We start from the raw sequence: 25,402 nt of genomic DNA, 5'->3' as shown, positions 1-25,402 counted from the left end.
GAAAAAGGGAAATGTAACTCCCATTTTTAAGAAGGGAAATAAGGAAGACCAAGGGAATTACAGGCCAGTCAGTCTCACCTTGGTACCTGGCAAGATCCTGGAGCAGATCCTCCTAGAAGATATGCTAAGGCACATGGAAAATAAGGAGGTGACTGGTGACAGCCAACATGGCTTCTCTACGGGCAAGTCATGCCTGACAAATTTGATGGCCTTCTATGACATGGTTACAGCATTGGTGGATGAGGGAAAAGCAACTGGTGTCATCTACCTGGACTTGTGCAAAGCATTTTACACTGCCCCACATGACATCCTTGCCTCGGAACTGGAGACACATGGATTTAACAGGTGGACTGCTCAGTGGATAAGGAATTGGCTATATGATCGCACTCAAAGAATTGAAACCAGTGGCTTGATGTCCAAGTGGAGACCAGTGATGAGTGGTGTACCTCAGGGGTCAGTACTGGGACCAGCACTGTTTTAACATCTCTGTGGGCGACACTTGCAGTGGGATCGAGCGCACCCTCGGCAGGTTTGCTGACACCACCAAGCTGCGTGGTGGTGGTCGACAGGCTGGAGGGAAGGGATGCTGTCCCGAGGGAGCTGGGCAGGCTGGAGAGCTGGGCCTGTGCGAACCTCATGAGGTTCAACCAGGCCGAGTGCCAGGTCCTGCACGTGGGTCGGGGCAATCCCAAGCACAAACACAGGCTGGGCGGACAGCGGATTGAGAGCAGCCCTGAGGAGAAGGACTTGTGGGCGCTGGTGGGCAAGCTCAGCATGACCCAGCAACGTGGCTCGCAGCCCAGAGAGCCGGCTGTACCCCGGGCTCTGCGTCACCCGCAGCCTGGCCAGCAGGCGGGGGAGGGGGCTCTGCCCCTCTGCTCCGCTGTGGTGAGACCCCCCGGCAGCGCTGCGCCCAGCCCCGGCGCCCTCGGCACAGGACAGACACGGACCTGCTGGAGCGGGTCCAGAGCCGGGCCACGAAGATGGTCAGGGGGCTGGAGCACCTCTCCCGTCAGGACAGGCTGGGAGGGCTGGGCTTGTCCGGCCTGGGGAAGAGAAGGCTCCGGGGAGACCTTCTGGTGGGCTCCTGATCCATAAAGGGGGCTTACGAGAAAGGTGGAGAGAGATGTTTTACCAGGGCCTGTAGTGACAGGACGAGGGGCGACGGTTTGAGACTGGAAGAGGGTGGGTTTGGGTAAGATACTGGGAAGGAATTCTGTACGGTGAGGGTGGTGAGATGGCCCAGGCTGCCCGGAGCAGCTGTGGGTGCCCCGTCCCTGGGGGGGCTCAAGGCCAGGCTGGACGGGGCTGGGGGCAGCTTGGGCGGGGGGGGGTGTCCCATGGCAGGAGGGTTGGAGCTAGATGGTCTTTAAGGTCCCTTCCAACCCAAACTGTTCTATGATTCTGTGAATACGAGATGCCATACATACTTGTGATTTTCTGTTTTTTATTCAACCTGCAAAGAGAATCCAGAGGAAATCCAAATGGAAAATCTAGAACAACACACATTCTAATGCAAAATTTGATTTGCCACTCTAGATCTTGTTCTGTACACCTTTCTTTGTATCTGTGAATTTTTATAACACTTCAGCAAATCCAGATCATACACAGGAAATTGATGACTCTGACTCTAACCATTAATCTCATTTACAGAAATGATCAAATATTATTGAAGCATTAAGCATATTATAGTTAAATTTAGTTTTGTCTTCACCTCATGGATTTTATTACTTCATGTATGAGAAGTAGTGTATCTTCCATCATATATCAGTGTAGAATTACTTTCACTTCAGAGGAAAATACAAATAACATCCATACTGAAAATTTCAGTTCATATCATAGCAAGACCACAGACAATAAAATACTTCAGTAGTTAATATAGAGTAATTGCAACGTTTCAGATAGGAATAAAAAATTGATCTGGGCATTCTGATTATGCACTTATACATTGAAATATGTTTGGATTTACATTTCCCTATATTTTTCATTTTCTGCACTATTTTAATATATTTCACTAAGCTTTAAAGGAGTTTAAGTGTGCATTTTAAATGGAGTTAGCTTTCATACATGCTTCCAGGTACTGTGTTCCCGTACATTATTTAAATGACTAGATGGAAGGCCAGATGCAGCAAGAAATATTAAGTTATCGATACTTAAAATGGATGTGAGTTCAACTGGAGAAAGAAGACAGTCTGGATGGTGCGTTTCCCCACCCTCTTTTCTGGGATAAAGACCTGAAAGTCTGGTGCTTTCTTTCTCAATTAAAAAAAAGAGAAAAAAAACAAACCACAAAAACCCCCAAACAACAACTACTCTAAGATCTTAAAATGACTGATAGAAGGACTGCTTGTTAGAGAGCACAAGGGAAAGAAGAACAGTTCGGAGGTTTTGCAGTCCATTTTGGTTTTGTTCCTGCAGTGTCAGAAGGTAAGTGTGGACAATAAAACCCATTTCAGGTAATCCGGCTGGAAGTGTGGTTTATGTTTTAAAACTCCTCAGTTTGTGTGAATTTGGTCATCTGCTTAGGATAATGTAAGTGAATCCACTTTATTTGCAAGCTCCCAGAGTTGCACAAAACACACATCTGTATTCTTTGGGCGCCCGTAGACCCCTTATTCAAGGGCTGTCACCATTCACGTGTTTAGCAGCCCTGTTAAACATTCTTGCAACCCACTGAGACCTCAAATATCCAGCTGTGCTGACAGAGCACTTTGTAATTGTTGCTGCTAGCAACAAGGGGCCACTGTGGCACCTGCTGAGCCAATCAGCCTCTCTGCTTCTTCTCTCTTTCCTGTGATGGAGCTGAACTCAAAGGGTTCAGCCAGAAAAAGCAGGCAACAGCAGCATCAAGACAAGAGAAGTGGCAGGAGAGGAAGGCAGAGCAATACATTAACTCACCATGCACCCACAATGACACAGCTGCTGAGGTGCTTGCAGCTTGTCCCAAGTCTTATCCCAAGTCTAGCTGGGAGCAGGCGTGCAGACAGTAAGTGAAAGTTTGTGGCTATATGTACCTTTTGTATAATCCATCTAAGTAATTACAGAGCATGAAAGGAAACGTACACCACACAGCAATAACTGCTTGTGGGTCGTGTGAGATTTACTGCACCTTTGTCTGAAGCTCCATGCCTGTAGTGCCACAAATATGGCATGCAACACATCATCAGCTCATCAGTAATAACCCAGGCTCTGCAAAATGCAGACTCTGATAAAATAAACTTGACATCTAGCCAGCAAGAAAGGCCAAAAGAGCCTGGGAAGTAACCAAGAGAAATGAGATAAAGGATAGGAGTCAAGAACTCTTTCAAGTATGGGTTCTGTTTCTGCCACTAATTAACTACGGGCTGGAATCAACCAGTTCATCTGCTTTAACAGTCAGCAAGAACAACTGCAACCTTTATAACCTTTCTATCACAAACTCGGATTTTTATTACTTAAACTGTCTAGACTACAACAAACTTTTCTGAGAAAAGGTTCTAGATGGTCCAATTGGGGTTAATTCATTTATATCACCACAGGTAAGAAATAATTAAAAAGCAGACAGTTGAGTGCCCCCCTCACAGCAGCAAGGTGTGGTCATTAAGACCACGTATGAGTCAGCTCCCAGCTGACTTGGCACCTTAACTTCTACAAAGGGCGGAAATTCTTCAGGCACACAAATTTTCACATACATTTTCAGGGAAAATTTTCAGGCTTCCCAAGTTACTGTTTACTAAGGGCTTTTAATAATTTCTTAGGTTTCCAATTAAAGGTTATTTGACTCTTTTGGTGAATGGGTGCACGAGTTGTATTGAGGCTTCATTCTGGCATATTTTCCAAAGAAACACTCTTATGAAACCGTTTACCACAAAAGAATAAAAAACCCTTACAGCTTGGGAGAATATCTGATTATACAAATTATTCAGTTTTATTTATGTCCAAAGCCAAGATAAAACAAGTTCATATGGGACACAGTCTTAGGAGGAGCTATCTTTCTGAGAAATGACATAGTGGTTACATGCTTTTGAGTTGAGGGAGTAAGTCTGTGTTCTGGAAAGTGCATCCACCAGGCCCAGTATGGTTATGAATACAGAAAGTCATGCCTTCAGGGCTGGAGGATGTTACATTATCTCACAAGCTCCCTCCCTCTAACCGCTGATTAGCACTTTTTTTATTGGCAGGGATCTATCTGTATATCAGAGCACAAAACTTATTTTGAGCAGGTCAACTTGAGAATCCCATTCCTTCTCTCTTTCCTAGAGGAGTTAGGCTGCAGTCCTTATTGACTCCCATTAGTTCTGCTCTTTTAGCGCTTAGCCGGCATTCATGATTCTTCCTCTACCTTTGTAGGAAAAATAAGAAGAGAGGTGTGAGACAAGCCATTATTTTCTTCAAATTCAGGTGATTCCTGAATGATGCCTGTGTCCACCTGTGATTGTGTTGCTGCTACCTCACTGTTGGTGCAAGAGGTTTTTTGAATGTATGGTTTCAGATGATGACACCTCAGGAAAAGACCCAAGTTCCTTGACATCTTAAAGACTAAGAAAAGGGGAAAATACTCTGCTGATTAAAGAAAGCTTACTGGACCTAGCTCAGCCCATCTGGCTGATGCCAGCATTGAAGGAGAAGGCTAATTGCCTATACCATCTGTCTCTAAGAGGGCTAATTGCTGACATCAGGTATCAGCAGGGGTTCATGCATTTCTCCAACTACCTATTTGGTAATCTCGGAAGCCAAAGAAAGAAAGAAGAGCTCCCATTTCTGAAAAGTATGGCATACATAAGACAGATTTTGGACAAATGACACCTAGTTCTCTGAGACTGAGGTATTGAGGAGCATTGTTCTGAGCTCCTGACACAAGCTAGGACTTCAACAGGTCTGAATTTAGGAATATATCCCATGGGGGAAATATTATGAGGTAGAGGAAAAATGTTTCTTACACATATCTAGTCTAAAATTATGTTCAGGTATCCTGTGATGTTCCCCAACAACCTTCCAGACAAGAGTCATCACGCTTAATCATTATATTCAGCTCAAATTTGTCCTTGCGCAGAAGAAGATCTTCCTTTAAATCTATTCCCAGAGACTACCAGAAAGTTTAGATGTCTCTCATAAGGTTTTAGTTCTGTGGCAATTAAAATGTCAAACCCTTACCTTACACTACGTTACATGTCGCACTACCTCTCCCCCAAAAAAGAGGTCTAAAGATGAAGTCTGGAAAATAAGTTATTTCATCCAATTTAGACACCAGCAAGGATAAAGATACAACTTTTGCCCTATTTGCAGGAAGAACTGAACTGTAATGTTTAAACACAATTGCTAGCAGAGAGCAGTGAAAACTGGATGTCCTCACTGACACAAGCTCCTGAAGATGCCAACCACACTGAATGTGACAGGAAAATCTCCCCTGCAGCTCTACTGGAAGCCTTTTTCCTAGGTGGGACTGCAAGAGACCAAGTCAACAGAAACTGGACTCACAGAGAAAGGTAGGATTTAATTATTTAGAACATTTAGAAATGTTTTCAAAGAGCCTATTTTGAAGAGTGCAGATTTGGAGAGGCTGACACCAGTTGCTACCATAACATACAAAGTGAGCAAGTGAATATTGCAAAACAAGCAAAACCACTTAGGTCGAACAGAATTGTTATTTCCTAGGCAGGCCTCGAGGCGTAATGGCCATTTAACATACTGCCATAGAGGAAGCAGAGTTCTGAATTCAAACTCTGTGCCCTGCTGCTGGGGAAGGCAAGATAGGGCAGGGCTGTGGAAACACTGGAAGGATTATAGCTCACCTCCACTCCCCCAACAAGCTCTAATTAACCTGAGGATCAGTATGGACAGGATTCAAGGGAAACCACGAACAGCTCACAAGAGACTTGTGAGAAACTGCTTCTGTTACTTAATCTACAAATAATCATAGGAATTTAGACTGGGAAATTGGTGTACGTCTCAGAAGATTCTTCCCTGATTATTTCAGATGAGGAATGCAGCGAGTATTACTAGTTGTCTGAGAAACAAGGTGAGGAGCCTACCACATGAAGACTATTACCTCAAAGGAAAAAAATCTCAGGGCATTACCTAGCCTAGAGTTTTCCTTATACCGGGTTCAGCATCAGACAAAAGATATTTTGCTCAGATATCTCAAGCGATTGTGAAAGCGATTGTCATCTGCTTGTTCCTGAAAACCCCATGTCGGGACCTGGAGACAGCACGGCACAATCAGGCAAATAACTTGCAGGGACAACAGAATTTTCCATTTTCAGAAGTACACTATCCATAATTAAAATCAGAGAATAATAGTTGAAAATATTATAGGAAAAGTAATTATTGCCAGCATTTCGTATCCTTCTCTCTTCAAGAGTCAGACAATGTTAAATGTTAAAAAACAATGTTAAATGTTGAAGAGAACCCAGGTGACTTTAGGAATTATCTAAAAAACAGTCCTTGTTTTCCATTGTGAAACGTTCCCAAGAAGTATTTTCAAACATAATTATACTTGTAGGAACAATTACGGATTTGTACTGCAAGGGGAGCTGTTGGCACATAATACCAGGATTGTGCATTAGATCATCCACTAGCTTCTGTAATATCCACTTCCAGCTATAAGGAGTCATGTTTCAACACCTCCAATTCCCTGATGCTGACAAGCTAAACAACTTGTTTTGTCTCTGGGAGCTCTTCTCTGGTGATTAACTGCTTATGGTGAATACTAATTATATGAAAGTACAGTACATTAGAAACAGTGTCCTATTTCCTCTACCTGCAGCGTCTCCATCCTCTTCTGTAGTGACACTGCACTATTAATTCAGCTAAACCCAAGAAGATGACATTTTTCAGGGCCACAAATAGGTTAATCTCTCTCTTACAGCAAAACTTTCTTTATCTTCCTGTCTGCACAATAAGTTTAAGGGCAAAACATTGCACATTTGTAAATGCCTGTAACAATTCTAGAAATAAATTTGCAGCAGGATGTGTGCAAATGAATTCTGTTGGTGGTAAAGGCGGAGCAATGTCCCCAGTTCCCCACTTCCCAGTTTGAAAATTTACCCCAAATTATCCATTCCTGAAACTGCACCTCAGACTAAAATCTTTCCACCAGGGAGTCTATGAGAATTTGTTCTTCAATTTTAAATTTGAAGTGCCTTTTAAAATGCTAACACTGCAAAATTAGAAACCATTAAACAATGTAAGCCAGAGAGTGATTAAATCTACCAAACACATTCAAAGCAGCTTAAGCTACTTTTTAATTAAATAGGAAAAGATATCACTGGCAACATTCAGACATCTTTATCTAGATAAAGTTAGGAGATTATTCAAAACACAAAAGATGCTGATGCTACCATGCAGGAGACTGAATGAAATGGCTTGGAGATTTCAATCCCTCCACCCTAGGTACACAGTCTTTGGGCAGAGAGGAACAGAGCACAGCCAGTGCTGCAGTGTGATCACTCTGCTGATTAAGTTAAGTGTCACCACCAGCGGCCTTGGAGGGAGACTGTGTGTTCCTCCTTCCTTTCTGACAGGATGGGGAGTGAAATCACAGTGGCTACAGCAACTGAGTAACAGGTAACAAGATGTATGTATCAGGGAGGAAAGAAGATCAGTTAGTGTTTCAGGAGCCAGTTTTAATAGACAGAAAAAGGCAACACCTTATCAATTTTGTTTTGTTTAAGCAGCAAATTTAAATACAAAAAACCAGCATACACTTTTAAAGGTACATTTAGACCACAGCCTTGTGGCTCAAATTCAGGCTCCAAAGAAACCGACACAGTTCTGCTGAAGCACTGTATGTAATTATGTCCTCTTATATTGCAGCCAAATTCAAAACTGCAGCTTTAAGTTTTTGTGTTAATTTAAAGAAAAGAACAAGAAAAATGACCAGCAGTTTTAGTCAACCACAGGCAAGACGCCAGGAGCCAAAGATCAGCCTCCTTCAGACTGAGATGATATCATCTACTCCAAGGTTCTGAAGCTCTGTATTGGGAGTATGACAAAATTTAATTGTGAACAGCCTAATCTCTTACTTTTTTACTACATATAATTATTACTCTGTTGCTCAATTTAATATAGAGTCTGTGTTCTTAACATCTATTGACCCAACATATTATTCTTCCTTTTGTTTAATAGAAGATTGGTCTTACCTAAAAAGCATGCCCTAAAATAAAGCACAGGTACTCTGTAGCTGCTGGAGTACAAGACATGATACTCATAGTGAATCACTTCTGTTGCACAAACTCCAGCTGCTTGAGAATCATCCAAAGACTCCTAAAACAACAAACATGAACACAGTAATACATCAGCTTTTGTATTTGCATAAAGGAAAAGTAGTTACTAATATTGTAATAAATTCAATAAATATACAGAACAGAAATAATGGCAATCATCCCTTTCACAGCATCACTCACTTAACTTTCAAAAGCCATTTATCAATACTAGCGAGAAAATCACAAAAGTTCAAAACCTACAAAGACATCTTAACTCCCGCAGCTGTGAACTATGCATTTGCAGAACTGAGGTCCCTCTAAGTGCAGGCTGTTTTGTAAACAAAAGACAAAAGCGCTCTAAAATCTTCATGGCACAACAACTGGTACAGTAAGGTGACTACAGCTGCATCCCTCTCATTACCTTTAGTATAGATAATTTTAAAAGTGTATCCTTAAGTAATCTGGTTTTCCTTGCCAAAAGACAAACCAGATGTATCCATGAAAATTCTTTGTTCTACCTTCTTGAAAGGCTTTTTGCCAGAGGTTGTTTTTGCTAATAATACTTCTAAAACTGAGATTATTTTTTCCTGTTAATGTATATTTAAAGTGTAAAGTAAGTAAAGTTTATTGTAGATTTGAAATAAATCAGGACAGAACGTTACACCATTGAGATATATCCCAGTTGCAGCATATATTTCCTTAGCATTTCAAATTAATATTCAAAGTAGTGCTAGTTCTAGTACCCAGTTGTTTTGACTTATCTAAAAATTATCAATACTCAACACCTCTGAAAATGGAACCATTAAATTAATAATGCCATTAAGATTGTTAGAATAAACTTTCCAAAAAGACACTATGGGTGTGGACTTGTTCAGTTTTCAAACCCCCAAATTTGCATGCATGAACTAAGCAACCATAATGCCCCACAGGTTGGGTGTGTATTTCCAACCTGACTATTGCCAAGCAACTGTGAACATTTTCTTCCTGTCTCTGTCCAAGCAAAATAAAGATTGATCAGGAAAGAAGAACCAGCATCTTTTGAACACCATCCGGACTTAACACACGAGAAACTTAAAGCTATTTTGCACTTTTATCTCACATCCTTAACTGAACTCAGTGATGAATTAATCTATGAAGAACTGATTAACTATAACAGTAATGACACACAAAATACTTTTTTTTTTTTTTTTTTGATAGCCCACATAAAAGTGATTTCCCCCAAATTTAGTGTATTAGACAACCAGATGCTGCTGAGGCACATGGATAGAAGATCACAAATGGCAAGCCCAGACCTTGGGAAGGAATCTTCAAAGAAAGTGCTCTCTATGTTAACGTAATTTTTAAAACTGTATGTGAATGGATACTAAAGACAACATGCCAGAAGGGACAGTGATGATTACTGTATCTGACTTCATGGGCCAGGTACAGTTAGGCATGCTATGTCCAGTTCCCACGTAAATGTATAACAGGCTAAGAAGGCAAGTTCTTTTCCCCCTCACAAATGTCATACCCTCTGATCAGATGTGATACTCAGATTTAAAAAGATCACTTCAGAAAAATGGAATTTTTTTCTCTATGGTAAGATGAACTTTCTTGAAAATGGATCTATTTTCAATGCTTTAGTGAGAATAGTAAAAGAAAGAACAGCAGCAGCCTGTGGAAAAAGAAACCAAAAAACAATTACAAACTGGCTTTTGAGTTCATAGAGGTGGGAAAGCATCCATATTCAGAACCGAACCTACATTAAAATTTACAAACCCCTTTTTGGATCAACCTCCTGGAATCAAAATCATACTGCTTCACAGACATCAATGTTTCATCAGATATTATGGTCTTGCCTACTGCTTAGTCACCAGTTTACCTTGCCCTAAAACTTCTTCTGGATATGGCAAGACTACCTGTTCATGTATTAAATACTACTGTTTTAGAAAAAAGTTGTATGTATACACTATTCTCCCACTTTCTGTATACAAGGGTAAAATGACTGTATACCCTCACATAAACACTGATACCTAATTTGTGACTACTTCAGACTGAATAACGAAGAAGCCATATTCTTCACTCTCTCCAAATAATTAGGAAAGGAAGTTAATACTAACTTAAAATGAAATACTCAAATCTGTATATCCTTAGGAAAACTTTAGAAAGTTTTAGAAAACCACTGCTTAGAAGTATACTTAGGTATACTCAGAAGGTCATAAATTAACCTAGGAACAACTGCGTCATTAAGAATTCAATTTACTGGGTTAGCACAAGATTTCAGCTGGTAAAAAACTTCCACCTTCAATTGCTGGCTTAGGAAAAGGAAAGCAAAGGAGAGACTTTCTGATTTCATTGTTCTTTGAGACAGCCATTAAGAAATCTTAAGAATTCCTGCCATTACCAGACATACATTAGATGACTGAGTACTTCCCAAAATATCCTATTACTTCCAGAGAAAGGTGGGTTTATGCAGAAGTGGCCTTCCCAGAAGACACACATAGTTTGACGGCAGGAGAGGCAGTTGAGAAGGGAAGAAGACAGCTTTGCTGCTTTACTCTTCTGGATAGCAGTACATGTGGACACATTTATTCTGGATTATCCTGGATTTTTTTTGACTGATAGTTTAGGCAGTTTCTGAAATCAAGCATTCAGCTGAATGCAAAGCTCAAAGAAGTTTTAAAACTGACATTATTCTGCTCTGTAACAAAATGTACTTCAGTCTACTACAAAGTTTCAACACTCAAAGTTAAGTTTCTGAAACTCAGTCTTTTTCTGCTGTTTCTAGTGACAAGTGGGTACACTGTATGTGTGATTTGCATACAAAGGCAGATAGCTGAATCCTTCTTAGGGCTGCCTCTAATCCCCTTTCCTTTCAGTATACAGCAGTTTCAAGACTTCTTACAGAAAAAGATACAGCATTGATGTGTAATCCTGTACTTCACAGTCTCTGTAAGTACAATGCACAGTATTTATGCAGAGAAACTACATTTTGGAACCTAAAACTTTTGATGATATCTCTCTAGCTGATGAGATTAACTTTGCTGATGAAATGAATAAAATGAGTACAGTCATTTTAGGTGATCTTTAGAACATCTAAAAATCTGTGCTTGGCTGAATAAAGCGATGGAGCCTCAGAGAGTTTTATAACAGCCCAGAAGAAGGGATTTATTTTTCACTCTTTAACCAACTACTGACAAAGCCATAAATATAAAACACGGGTATGATTTATATAAAAAAAATCACAACAGAATTTTATTTTTATCTACTTTATATGATATCCTGTTGAAATTTTTCCGTCAAATAATTGTTCTAGTTTCCTTTTTTATGTATACTGTTGTTTTCTTTTTAAGCTAATGCTGAATCTTAATTACTATAATAGACAATATTGAAATAAATTTTAACTTTGCAAGATTTTGTAACTGCTGCAAAACATTCACACATACACACCACAGAACAAATTCATAATTTTGTCTAGATCTTGTAAAGACAAAACAAACATACTCGCATTTAAAAAAAACCTGAAATGTTAACAAAAAAGGGGGTTTGACAAAACTGCAATCATTAGAAATGCTATGAAGTAATTTGATTTCTCAATTTTTTGTTTCTGCTTTGCAGATTTCCTTGCATGCTTGCCATGCTTCCAGTTAAAACTGTGAATCCAGGACTCTCTGACTGTTTCCTAAACAAATAGGGAAGTTGTCATCAGGAAGCATCTGTTCCTCAATTGCTCTCACGTAAAACCATTCTCATGCTATCATAATGGACTACTGAGCAGATGTTTAAAAGTAATGTATGTATTAGAAAAAAGATAAGCAGCAACTACCTAATTAATTACATTAGTTCCATCATAAATGAGTTATCACTAATTTTAATTGATACAAAATTGTTCTCAACCTTTAAGTACCCCCTGAACAAATTAAGTTGATTTGTTCCTTTTAAAATGCTACTTTATTTAAATCAATAGATAAGAAATTATGCCGCATGTCATTCTAAAGGCAAAATAATATATTTGTACTATTCTTACTTCTCCTGATGAAGAAGGCAAGTTTAACACCCTGGTAACAAGCTAATTGGCAGCAGTAGAGAGTTAATAGCATGTTTTGATACTCTTTAGTAGTAACATTGCTCCAGACTGAAAAGCAGCAGGAAGGTATGGGTTAAGGCAGGTGACCTTCAGACTGGGAGGGCTTCAGAAGAAAGGGAAGGGCCAGGGAAGTGATGGACCAGGTAAACTGAGGAGGTGACAGAATTACCTAATAAAAAAGGGATTTTCCTGTGCTGACACAAAACATTTTCCTCTCTCCACCTCACCCACAGAGGCCAGCTAAGACAGCCATCCTTGCTCAGCCCAAATTCCCTTTGAAATGCTTAAGTAGGCCCTAACACCCTTTTTGGGGGAAGAGGTAAGAGAAGTGGTTTAAAGAACAGTGGGTACATATCTCCTGGATCTCAAGTCACTCCCATGTTCCTCATCTCTTCTCCTGCCATCTTGACCTCTACTTCCTCCTGCTGCAGGCCAGCCTCCTGAGATATTCTGCAGGAGCAGGGCAGGACTGGGCTTCAAGGAGGCAAGGGAGAAAAGGTGACTCAGGCACAGTTACTGGTACTGCTAGTTTCACTGGGGTGGGGGGGGCGGGGAGATGCCATCCAGATTAGTATGCAAATCTGATTTCATTGCTTGGAATACATTTACACTTAATTTCATTTCAGCCTCTGCAGTTGAAAACAAATGTATCACACTTTCTCCAGCGTGGTGTTTCTCTTTCTTCAGAGACAACTGTGAGCTACCGTGAGAAACACAAGAGTTTTCAGAAAGCATCTCCCCTCCCCATTCAACACTTTGGCAAATAGGGAGATCTGAACATGAAAACTGAATGGTAGGACAGTGTTCAGCAGACAGAATTAAAGCACAGTTTAATGTGGAGGGTGTGGCAGCGTGGTGAGATAGTATCTGCACTCTTTATTCTTCCTCCCGGGTGTTCTCCACATCTATTTGGACCGTGTCTCACTTTCTTGCCTGCAGCCCCCACAGGTCTAGTCTCTGCAGGTCATTTTCCTGCTGGTTTTTGTACCTCCTGTGCAGAGTCTCAAGTCATTCTCAGCCTTACAAAGATCTTGAATCTCCAGTCTGATCCTCCCTTTCCTTTCCATGTGGAAAATGCAGTGTGGCGTTGGAGCAGTCAGCAAGATGAGCCTCATTGGAGAGAAGAGTCAGACCTCTGGGCAGCAGCTCACCTCACACCCTCCTGACCAGCCTGGATCACCCCTACAAGCCAGAGGATGGCAGAAGACAGAAGCCTGGCTGACTGAATGAAGGTTGAACAGCCAGTACGCCCAGTGCCTGGAATAAAATCTCAACATGAAGTATTACTTGAAAATTGCAAGGAGACCTACAAAATGAAAAAAATCTCCTTGCAAAACTAAACATGCTGAGGAAAAAAAAGCGAACCGAGAATCTCAAAACCACCCTAGCACATGGGGATTTTTATTTTAATACAGTACAAGAATTTCAGTTTGCATTAAGTGATTGTCGGTATCTTCCGTTCACTATTCATACTATGCTAAATTTTTTAGGCTGTAATCAAAGTTACCCCACTACGTCATGGTCTGTAAAAATGCATAAAAATGTGGACAACTTCCTGAAGAATTTAAGTGTAAGATGAATGGTATACAAATGTCTTTGCCACTAGCTGCATCATTTTTATATACATTAATAAATTGCTCTTTTATGTGAAGTATATATGGGGAAATCCAACAGCCTCCATATGTTACCTGATGCCAGCATCATTACTGACAGATGAGGCCATATGAGAATAACAGAAGAGGTCTCAAGAATAATGAAGTTACCTTATGGACTTGTTTCCTGTATTCAGTGACAGAATCTTCCCCACTATCTTGAATGCCTTCAAATTCAGTTGGCCAAGGGCAGAACCTGGTTAAATACTGCCCGTCAATACCGAAGAAAGAAACTGGTCCTTGTATTAGTCGGTGATATTACTAAACACCATGTCCAACGAGCCTTCTTCTGGAAGACAGGGCTACCTTGAAAAGCCACTATGTCACCAATGGAAAAACTCAAGTCTGAGTTAAGGTAAACATGCAATGGATCCCTGAAATACTTCATTTCCCAAAGGAAAATCCTCTGACTGCCAGTCAGCACCCTGACCATGACACTGTTAAAGTACCAGTCATAATCAGAAAGACTATTTACCCCCCCCAAAATAAAGGTTACTAACAAAAACCCACAGCCTTTTGTCATTCAAGGCATACCAAAATACCTAGATTTCCACCCCAAAAAGATACGGCACATAAACCTGCAGTAGTTCCTCATGCATTAATAATCGTTTCTAATGGTTGTAAATTAGATTTGTCTTCTGATTGCTTTAAAACTGCTATTACAAGTGAAAGCAAAACCTATTCAAGCAAAAGAGGCAACAGACCATGAAAACAGAACAGTTGGGAAATTTTTCTTCACATAAAGGTGGGGAACTCTATCAAAATCATTCTTCATTTTTCCCAGGCTGTCACATACAAAATGCAGAATTTGGTGGCTTCTCTCCTCCCCCCGAAGAAACATCTTCTTTTTTTACGTAGGAAGTACAAGACTCTATTCTGAACAGGGCTGAAGGACTGAGACACAGTACTTTAGGAAACCTCGTCTGGTGGAAACTACAGCTAACAGCCGGTGAAGCTAGGAAATGAGGCAAGGTAATCAAAGGAGCAAGAGGGGCATGGCCCACGTGGACTAACCCAGTCTATTTGAAATTCTTAAAAGAAGGGTCCACCTGAAGCTATGGAAACACACCTCGCAGAAGAACAGAGCAACCTCAGCTGTAAGCTGCAGGGATTCAATTACTCCCACTACCTCCAATCAACATTATCTGTCAGTATCATTCCTTGGAATTAGGCATTTACAGCAGCCCTTCTTTCTAAGGAAGTATGGCAAGATAAGAAACAACTGGAGATGGTGGCACTCATACCCCCTCTTTTTTACCACTAGCCCTTCTGTAAGAAAACTGATGCAGGACAGGTAAGGTATGGAGAATGCTCCACATATGCCTCTCTGCTGGGACAGGAATTCCTGCCTCTTATTCTGAGTACGGTAAACGTCAGCTCAAAGTCCATCCCTCTGTCTCATCCAGCGTATGCTTAATTATTCCACATGAAGCGGAACAGCTTCCACAATAACTGAAAAACCTATGAGTCAGGCACTTTCAAAGCAGCTTCCAGCCCCTCTGCCAGAGGAGAGAACCAAAATGAGGATGGCTTCATGACTTCCCTCGTACTGTAGGGCACCTCTGGCAATCTTTTGCAGGGCACGTTTTGGTACTTGTGTTTTCAGAAGCCTTGCTAGGTAATAGTGCTGAGGGCAAGATGAGCTGTGGAAGTCCATGGCATGACCAACCTGGGACTGCACTCTCAGGAGCCCCCGGGATACCGCAGGTTAAGGGACAGGTGACAAGGAATTCTGTCAGACCAAATTTTGGCCACAGATACCAAGTGCATCTATGTCACTTGGCGGAATAGTGTGATTTAGATCTGTGAATCTGCCTACTCTAGGCATACAACAAAATAGCTATGTTTAATAGAAAGGTTTGGAATTTCATTCACAAGTCTTCATAAAAAATACTTGCAAATACAGTGCTACCACATGAGCACAAGCTATGCATATACACAGAGGAGCGCAGCGTTTTCAAGGCTCATGAAAAATGGATCAAGTTGGTGTAACTACACATCGTTGCAGTTCGTTTGCAATAATTATCAGAGTAAAAAAATTAAAATTCACACACAAGCAAAGTTTTAAATAATTCAATTTCATCCAAACATAAACCAAATTGCAGGATTTTCTGATTATTTTTGTCATTATCTTGCATTTGGATGAACTAGAATAAGTTACTACTTTGAGGTTAAGTACTATTTCACAAGATTATTGCTTTTTTGAGTTGAAGTGTTTCCAGGATTGGGCTCTATGTTTTATAATAGGCAAAAAGAAAAAAAAAAATTGCTACACTAGAAGACAATGGTAGCAGTTCAGCTGTATTTTAGGTCAATTTTATTTTTTTAGAACAAGGATTATTATTTCTGCTTTGAGAATCTCAGCAGCAACCCAGTTTTGGCCATACTTAATTCAATGGGGAGACTGACAGCAAATGCCTACAAACCTTTCCTTTATAGAAGACAAATTCAAATCCTCATTAATTTCTCAGATGGGAAACTGCACGAAAATGGTGCCAAGACTGACAGACAGTGTTTAGCAGCAATTCAAGTGAAAAAGTTACAGACAGAAATGCTCAAATTGTCACAAAATCTGGCATTATAAAAACAAGAAATTTGAAGTTGAAGGCCACATTTAAAAGTGGCTGAAGGGGACGCAGGGACAGTGCAGTTCTGGATTTATCTGCTGTGCTACAGGCTTGGCAGCCACAGTGGAGCTGGGCAAGCACTCCACGGAGGCTTGCCTGCACAGACACCCACCCAGGGCACTGTAAGAGAAAGGCAGTGACTTACTGCAAGTATGATAGTTGCATGCTGCCTACTTGAAAAAGAAAACAGTATCCAATTAAGTTAGTATCGTCAAAACGCTACAACTTAAAAGTTACCTGAGATGCCAGTCTAAGCTTGGCCATAGCCTATATTATATAAGCACAACAATTAAAAACAATAATCATAAAAAATGTAGCTTAATTACGACCAGTTTATTTGAATACAAAAGATCGAATCATATTAACTATACATTGAAGCTAAAGTATATACATTACTCTCCTATTAGGACAATAGGAAGATGAAATTAAAATACAAAGATCTATTTCAAATTCAAAATAATCTTAACTCAAAAATTTTAACTATCACTCAAAATAATTATGAAGTTACTTGCAAATTCTCAAAAAACCCACCTGAATTTCTTCCTACTCTTAAATAAAAACTGGTAGCATATTAGGATCCAGCGATTTTTTTCTTTTTGGAAATGCTTAAGTGTAATAAAGGTATTTTTTAATGGAATAGGGCCAGACCCTACCATGACAAGGAATTTCAGCTTTTGCTTGCCCTGAAAAATGTTTATTTTATTAATATATGATGTAATACAGATGTACTTACTTTCTACTCTCTCATCACTGTTACATAGGAAATGCAAAGCTCTGAATTCAGATTTGGGCAGGTCAAAAGCCCTTCAGTTCACTTTCAAACAAAATACTCTGTAAGAATATTCTAAGTATTAATAAATATAATGTTATCAAATGTCACTGATCACAAACAGCCCAAATGTATACTGGAGACATTCATAGTGGCTGGAAAGAAAGTACTGAATTACTTCTTTTATTAATGTGATCTCAAATAAAAACTGCCATGCTGTATTACATGATACTATTCATTTCCAGGAATCCCGTACATAATAGATCTCGATGCAAATTTAACTGCTAGCAAGCTTTACAAAGAAGTAATTGTAGTTTGACAAAATGCTGTTAAAATTCACAAAATTCAAATGAGAAGACAGTACGCATTACATTCATGTAATTAAAAACTGTCTGTTAAACCATTATCTAACAATAAAGATAGCTATACTATATACCTATGGCTGAATAATATGGTTAGGAGACTTCTACGGAAAAGTAAATAAAATACAGTAGTAGAAAAGGATCTCAGCTATAGTAATACACCACCAAGAGTTTTGTACAACTCCATACAACTGCACCTTGAAGCCAGCTATACTCCAAAACTAAGGATTTGGAATTTGCTTTATAATTATTTAAAGCCAAGTAAAAAAACTGTATGAATTATTTACAGTGTTTCTGTCTGGAATGTAACAGTTTCCATCTTCATGCAAACTCTGTTTTATTTGACAAGAAAGCTCAGTACAAAATTAGGAATGCCCACAGTATGGGGTGGAAAACACCTGTGATGCTCAACAATACTACACAAATACAACAACCAGGCAAGACCACTGTAGCACAAGGTTTACAAAAATAAAAAAATGGTACACACTGTACATTAGCTGCATGGGGCCAAGCTCACATATAGTGTTACTACAGAAGTTTTACACAGATGCAAGATCCACATAATGGGTGAGCTGTTAGGTACATTAACTCATCTCATTTTAGGGAATTCTTCTTCTAGTTGAATTGCTCCATACTAGGTGGAGGGACCTGAAGAGACTGTTCTGTGTAAAACCATTGAACAAGCATATTTGTATTTTCCTTCAAACTTTATAAATAAGCTATGTAAAATACTTTAAGCAATTTTCAAGCAGAAAACTTGAAAAGGAAAGCTGCGTTCTCCCACTTTCACAGTTCCTCCTTCGGCATGGGGAAACTTGAAGGCACATCTCTCCTCCCTCAGAAAAGTACTTCAGACACCACAAAGCACTTGAGGTGACATCTCTGCTGTTCCAATTTGTATGAGTCACCAAGCATTCGCTGGAGCAGAGAACATAGCCCCGGTACCCCAGGGCCCTGGTGAATGACACCGTGCCATATTAGCCTCCACAGGTGATCTTTGTGTTCAGAGGGCACAAAGCATGAGAGGTTTCACAGCCCCAACTTCTTTGACCATATCAGAGAGTGATTCACTCAGTATCGCACAGAATCAGAAACACAGGATACAAGAAGTAAGGAAAGAGCTAGTAATTGTACACATGTGCAGAGAAAGCACCATAACGTCACTTTTACTGTTGCTACATTTTATCTGCTCTCATTTCCCTCAAAAGCTACTCTATGGCTACTGGAGTTAATTTATTCCTTCAATTTGATGAAGGTATGTCACGGACTTTTTCATATGTTCGTCCCTATTTACAACTAACTGAAATCACAGCTAAGACGATTAAGTATTTAATTGGTTAAATTGCTCTTGCTTTTCAAAACAGAGATTTTCCAAGTGTCCCGAAGGCATTTAATTCCAAAACAGGAAGCCAAAGAGGAGAGCACTCAGTAATTCTAATCATGTGCAGATCTCTTGGAAAGTATTTTCCTAAACATTTGCCGAAAGAACCTTTTATTGTACTGCGTGCTGCTGCATGTACCCCAAATCGGGTCTCAAAGAAAACAGCAAGATATTTACTACTTAAATTATTTCTGCTTATGTAAAGGAATCTATCTAGAATCAACTAAGAGCATGCTTTCCTAAATATTAAATTCAGTCATGTACAAAACAAAGGAAGTAGTGGAAGAAAAAGCAACTGAAATACATTAAATACATTTTTAACTTCCTATATAGTAACATTGTTCATAAGGCAGAGACTATGAATGGCAGGGCTGCACCAAAATCAAAGACACAATTTAATTGATTTTTTCTTAACTTGCTGTTTATAGGCTTCTGCAACTCAACTGCAATCCCTGAAGGAATAATTTTAGAATAAAGGCCTGGTGTCCATATGCTATTTCAAACAGTATTAGCGAGGTCCCTATTCTGTAATGTTTCAGGTAAAACAGGACCTCTGCCTTTTGCACTTTGCTAACTCTGGTAGTAATACGTGAGCAGATCAACAATTTATGGCTGTAGAAATCAGTTCCCAAGTACCAGGATCTTTCATACATTGAATTCTACACAACTGCATGCAGTTTATAGAAAAAAGGGAAATGTTGGCTTTTTATACCAATGCATACGTTTTCACAAACATTTGCATACCTATGCACGGCATGAGTGTAGATACACGGAATTTACTTTCTATAATGAATGGTAATTTTTCCCCCAAAGTCTCTTCAACCTGTTCAGTACACAGGACAGTCAGCAGCAGCACCATACTTCTTATTGTCACTCATTATTTGGCTTCCAAGACCCGTATGGGATGAAGCATGGGAAACTCTCCTGCACATCCCTCATACTGAGGCACACCACAGTCCAGCATTACTACAGAAATAACTCACAACTATACCAGGCAGAGGAAAATGCTCAAAGAAATGAAGGTTTCATGGGGCTTTCAGTAGAAATTCTGTGGTTCTTTGGGATTTGCCCTTTCAAGGGAAGGAAGGTGGAGGCATAACATCATAGTGTTGATCAGCAGACAACTCATCAATTAACTTTGGAAGGTTTGGGGACACTTCATCATTGGTAGGCATGCACACAAAACTGACTTCTCTCAACAAAAAGACATCATTTGAGCATGGGTCATTCATGTTTACAGTCATGTCTAGTACAGTGAAGTTTTTTAAATCAGGAGAAAAGTGTTGTGAAAGATTTGTCTGTTATCCAAAAAGAGAATAAAACCATAAGTGAAGACATAGTAAAATATAAATAAAACTTTAAAAAAAAGTGCTGGAAACATCAGTAGCAGAGAGGAAGTACGATCCTTGATACTAGTGTTCACAGTTAGTGAAAGGGCTGTATTTCAGTTATACAGGAGACAGAGATAGGTCAAAGGGAAGTGCTCACAGGGTCAGTATGATTCAAGAACTCTGGCAGCGTGGGAAGAACCAGAGACTTCTGGTGGATGGCTGGTGCAAGACTTGGAGGAAGATATTACAGTTGGTTCTCCTTGGGGAGAAAATGCTTTCAATGCCTATATTCCAGCTGTGAATGCTGCAGAGAAATACAAGTGACATGGATGGAGATACCTCAACCTGGATCAAAAACTATCTAGGGGAAGAATTATAAAAATAGGGTCTATAAGAGTACAAATAGGACTGAAAGGATTTTATTCAGATAGGAATCTCTGATACTGTTAGGGAGATTAGTACTGCCCAGAACTGCAGGAGATGGTGTTTCTAATATTGGCAAGAATCTCTTTTTTTGGATGCGATACTTGAACTACTTCTTCACCAAAAAGTCATTGAATTAACAAATATTTTTATTTGTTGTATTTTTATATATTAAAATATTTTTATTTATATATATATCTTGAAACAAGTTTCAAGACAATTACAAGATAGCTGCTTATGTAAAATAAATCTGACTTAAAGATTTCAATTATATGTAAGTACAAACAAATACAGAAAGACAGGTGTACACATGATATTAAGCTTATTTGACTGTTGTGTCTTGCCCAAACTCTCAAAACCAACACATTGCAAGACTGCAAATGAGATGGGAATCTCTCCACCATGAGACTGGCAGAGATCACCGAAATGTTCATGCCTTGGACCGATCAGTATGCTCTGCGTTCTAGGATGACCTAGGAATTTTACAAATTAAAGGACTGGCTGTTGGTATTTTACAACAGAGCTTCACTTTGTATGATGAACTGAGAAATGTGTTTTGGCCTGCAATATGCAGATGAACACTGAACGGGTATTTTATAGATCCTCCTGTACTAAGTATCTGTTGAGATAAACTGTCCATGATAAGCTTTCCTAAATCTATGTTAAGATTATTTAAAATACTTGAGAAACCAAGGGTGAAATAAAAAAAGTGAAGGACTGGAATCTGGAAAAGGCTTAAATGTATTTAAATCAGAGATACAAAAACTGCCTAAAATTTATACCCTGAACCACTAAAAAAACCTCACTGTAGGATAAAGTTGCAGACTTAACTGAATGAATAATCACCCCAGAAAAGAATACCCCAAGTACGCAATAAAAACCTACAGAGAATAAAAAAGACTAGGGGCAAGAAAAAAAAGCTACATCTTGAAGTCTAAGTCAGAAGGAGAAAATAAGAACTGCCAAAATTCAAACTGGATTTACACTTAAGAACAGCAAAAGGCTTACCAGACATGAGTAGCAAGAAAAAAAGTGGTGCAAAACTGTAGTAAGATTGAGGTTTAAATTAAAAATAATGAAGGAACAGCCTCAAGCCTAATTTCATATTTTGTCTCAGTGCCCAGTATGTACATTACATACATGTACATACAGTAGAAAACAGAAGTATGATATAATGGTTAATTCATCCTATGATAGACAACCAAGACATATCTTGGTCACTGGTATAAAAGCCAAGGAGAGGGACAGGAACAAGCTTCAGTGTAAATGTCTAAAAGAACGTACACTTGAAGCTACAGATCCAGCAAGCAATGTTTTTTTTATAACTGAAACATGCTGGATTGATAGTACCTGAATGAAAAATAATAAATGAAATATCTGCATTTAAGAAAAGCGGGGGAAAAGCTCTTTAGGTAACCATTGTCTGACCTCAGTGTATACAGGATCAGAACCATTTTTGAAGGCAAGAATAATTATTTTTATTTAATATATTTATACTTTTATTATATTTATTATAAACAGTATTATAACAATATTTATAAATATCATTAAATATAATTCTCTATAAAAGAACTATAGAGAAACTGGGATAAAACATAACTGGTTTACCAAAGAAAGTGCATGCTAAACTGACCTGGTATTTTCCTCTGATAAGTTAACTAACTTTGTGTACAAGGAAATGCAGGCGATTCAATCTGGCTGGATTCAGTAAAACATTTGATATTGTGCCAAATGGAAAATTATTTAAACTGGAGATGATGTGGATTATATAAAAAATGTAATACATAAGAAACTGTAAAAAGGGGTGATAATGGGATATGCTAAAAGGAGAATTATTGACTAGGGGACAATCAACTAACTAAGCACCTCTAAAACTGGTCTGTAAAGTAATCTTAGTTAGAATATTCCTTAATAACCTCAGCACAAAAGCAAGAGATTGCTGACAAATTGTGCTGATGATACAAAGCAGGGAAACACAGTCAATAGAGCAGGAGCTAGAAACTGTTACAGGAAATCGAGTTTATAAACACAAGTGTTGCCACAGCAAGATTACTCACAAGCTGAGCTCAGCTCTACCCTCCCTCTTTGTCACAAAAGTATTGACAGTATCAACAAATCAAAAGACTAACACCCTTCATTCTTATATTGCAGCTAGGGATTCCCCCCCCCCCCCCCGCCCCAACTTCACATATCTCATTTGCTCAACTATGTGTTAGACAAAGAAAAGAGGACTTGAAATACTGAGATCTGACCAAATACTGTGATTTCATTTCCACAAGAAGTTCCAGTATTTTAACATTTGTCTTTTTTGAAAATCAACATAAAAGTTAAATATCAACATTTTTCACACAACAAAGACTTTCTGGTTAGAGATGGTAAATATTAAAAAAGAAAATGTCAGTACTTCTAAATTAAACTTTGCCATATAAATCTGCTGAACTGATTCCCTTATAATCAGCTGGACATTTGGTTTGATAATTCTAGTAGTGTGCATAACCTAATGCACGTCTGATTTTCATCCTTAAAACAGGGTTCTAGCCAGCCTACCTCTACTTTGAGGCATCCAAAGGCACTTCACTACTCTAATTGCCATATAGTCAAAGGCAACAACATACCACCACAGTATAATGCCGTTTTCCCCAACAGAGCACTGGTGGAGAAAGATCTAAAAAATACAGCTCTGCTCGGCTATGCAGCATATTGTTGAACCATTGCTAAAAAAACTTCCAGAAAACTTTAATGCATTGTCACACTTTCAGTAGGATTAAACTGATCTTAGGTAAACTGCTTCTTTTCATTTGTCTAACTAGAAAAATTCATTCCTGAAGAAAATCTGAGTGTGTAGAAAACTAATTTTCCGTTAAAAAATTCTCTAACACCTTCACCTCTGCTGCAGTATATATACAGCACTAAGCAAAAGAGAACTGCATGTTTATAAACCTGTCTGCAACTCTGAAACTCTGAAAACGGAAAAATATAGCCACTTACTAGTCTAAGAAGATTCATTTATTTCGTATTGATACCAGGGACATTTCAAACCCTTGTATAAGGCATTTACTATGTAAACATATTGAGCACACTGAAAAAGTACTTCAAGAGCCAAAGTATGTATTTACATGACATAATGTAAAACAAAAATCAGTTTACTGCAGCTCACCATATAGGCGGCTATGGTTATATCAGTTTTGCTCTTTGCCTCTGAAAACATCTGACAATACACAAATCTGAACTAAAATAAACCTGAAGGTCTAACTTCAAAACAGCTCCGTCCTCAAGGTCTAGAGTTAAAGCATCTACCACCTCTACAGATCTGCCTCATATATACGTTGCCTAAAACATCTAAGATGCTCAGTAACATGAAGAAGTGAGATAGTAGCAGCCTCTAATATAGTGCAGGAGGTGCAGCCATAGGGACAAATCTGGTTTACCAGCCAAGTTTGTCTGATTTGGGCCAGGAATGGTTCTGTCTACTACCACAGTAGAACCACTAGTGGTGGTTCTTGAACTACACGCACACCAGCAGCACTTTGCTGGTACAGCCTGCTGGTAGAGCATACTTAGTGCAGATTTGCCATATTACTGAGACACTTCCAAATAGTTTCTTAGGTTTTTCTAAAAGAGCTTTCTAAAATGTCTGTATTTCAATGGAATTAGAAACAACGTTCCTGTTTCTTGAACCTGTTCCATCCTTCCCAGCACTTAGACCACAACCAGTGAGAAAACAATCCTGTTTTCTTCCCACTCCTGCTAAAGACACAGACCTCCAACAGGAAGTTGTATTTCAAACTAAATTTGAGGATAGAGAGGGTTAAACTAGCCCTCTAGTGCTCCTCTAATGTCACTTGTTTTTCTTAGTTTTGAATTATCCTCCAATTGCTCAGAGATACGAGTCACTAGAGAAATACATAACTACTTACAATGCAGTATGTTAGTACTCCAATAGAAAAGATGGTTGCTGCTCAAGCCGAATAAACAACCTGCAGCAAGGGAATCCATAATGATAAGCATACTCTCATTACTATAGAACATGCAGTAGGAATTCCTCACATCATACACTGCCTTTCATTTGGGCAACATAATGCTTCCCCCTCTCCTCTGCTCAGGGAAAACTGTAAGATTAAAATTGGATGACAATAAAAACCAGAAAAATGGGGTCATATTTATCCATTGCTTAATTCTGCATGTTTTAGTTTGTCGTCCGAAAGAAATATGTAGACCACTGCACGAACACTGATTATGTACAGTTCTATTGTGTAATACAGATTGTTCTAACATTTGAAGTATATGTTGATCATCTGTAACATAAATACCAGACAGCTCAGTCCTGAGATTCTTCACCCTTATAAGCAGTCTTTACTCATATGATCTTTTTTGTTAAGTTGCACCATGTCTGCTTATTCTACAGTTCCAGCTTTAAAAAAAAATCAGGCAAAATTTTCAGTAATAAGCCCAGGAGGACCCAGATATAACAGAGGACAGCAAGGTCCTAAATGTATCTATTCCTTGTTTAAGATGGGAAGAGTTGAAAGGAAAGTAAACATTACAATGCAAGTACAGACTCAGGTAAAGCTCTTGCCTTAGTAGTTTTATTGAATGTTATAGGGAGGT

General features: G+C 39.1%; 1 protein-coding gene across 4 annotated transcripts in view; it reads right to left on the bottom strand.

The window, feature by feature from the left end:
- ATG10 (autophagy related 10) overlaps window positions 1-25,402 on the bottom strand; it is a 105,985-nt gene that overhangs the window by 46,414 nt on the left and 34,169 nt on the right. For all 4 annotated transcript variants that reach the window (XM_037372801.1, XM_037372803.1, XM_037372804.1 and 1 more), the window contains exon 4: window positions 8,121-8,244. In XM_037372801.1, the coding sequence (XP_037228698.1) occupies window positions 8,121-8,244 (124 nt within the window). The remainder of the gene's footprint in view (window positions 1-8,120; window positions 8,245-25,402) is intronic.

This window comes from Falco rusticolus, chromosome Z (assembly GCF_015220075.1).
Source record: "Falco rusticolus isolate bFalRus1 chromosome Z, bFalRus1.pri, whole genome shotgun sequence".
In the NCBI taxonomy this organism is placed as follows: Eukaryota; Metazoa; Chordata; class Aves; order Falconiformes; family Falconidae; genus Falco; species Falco rusticolus.
Note: the sequence above shows the minus strand (reverse complement) of the source record. Positions and strands in the feature narration are given on the sequence as shown.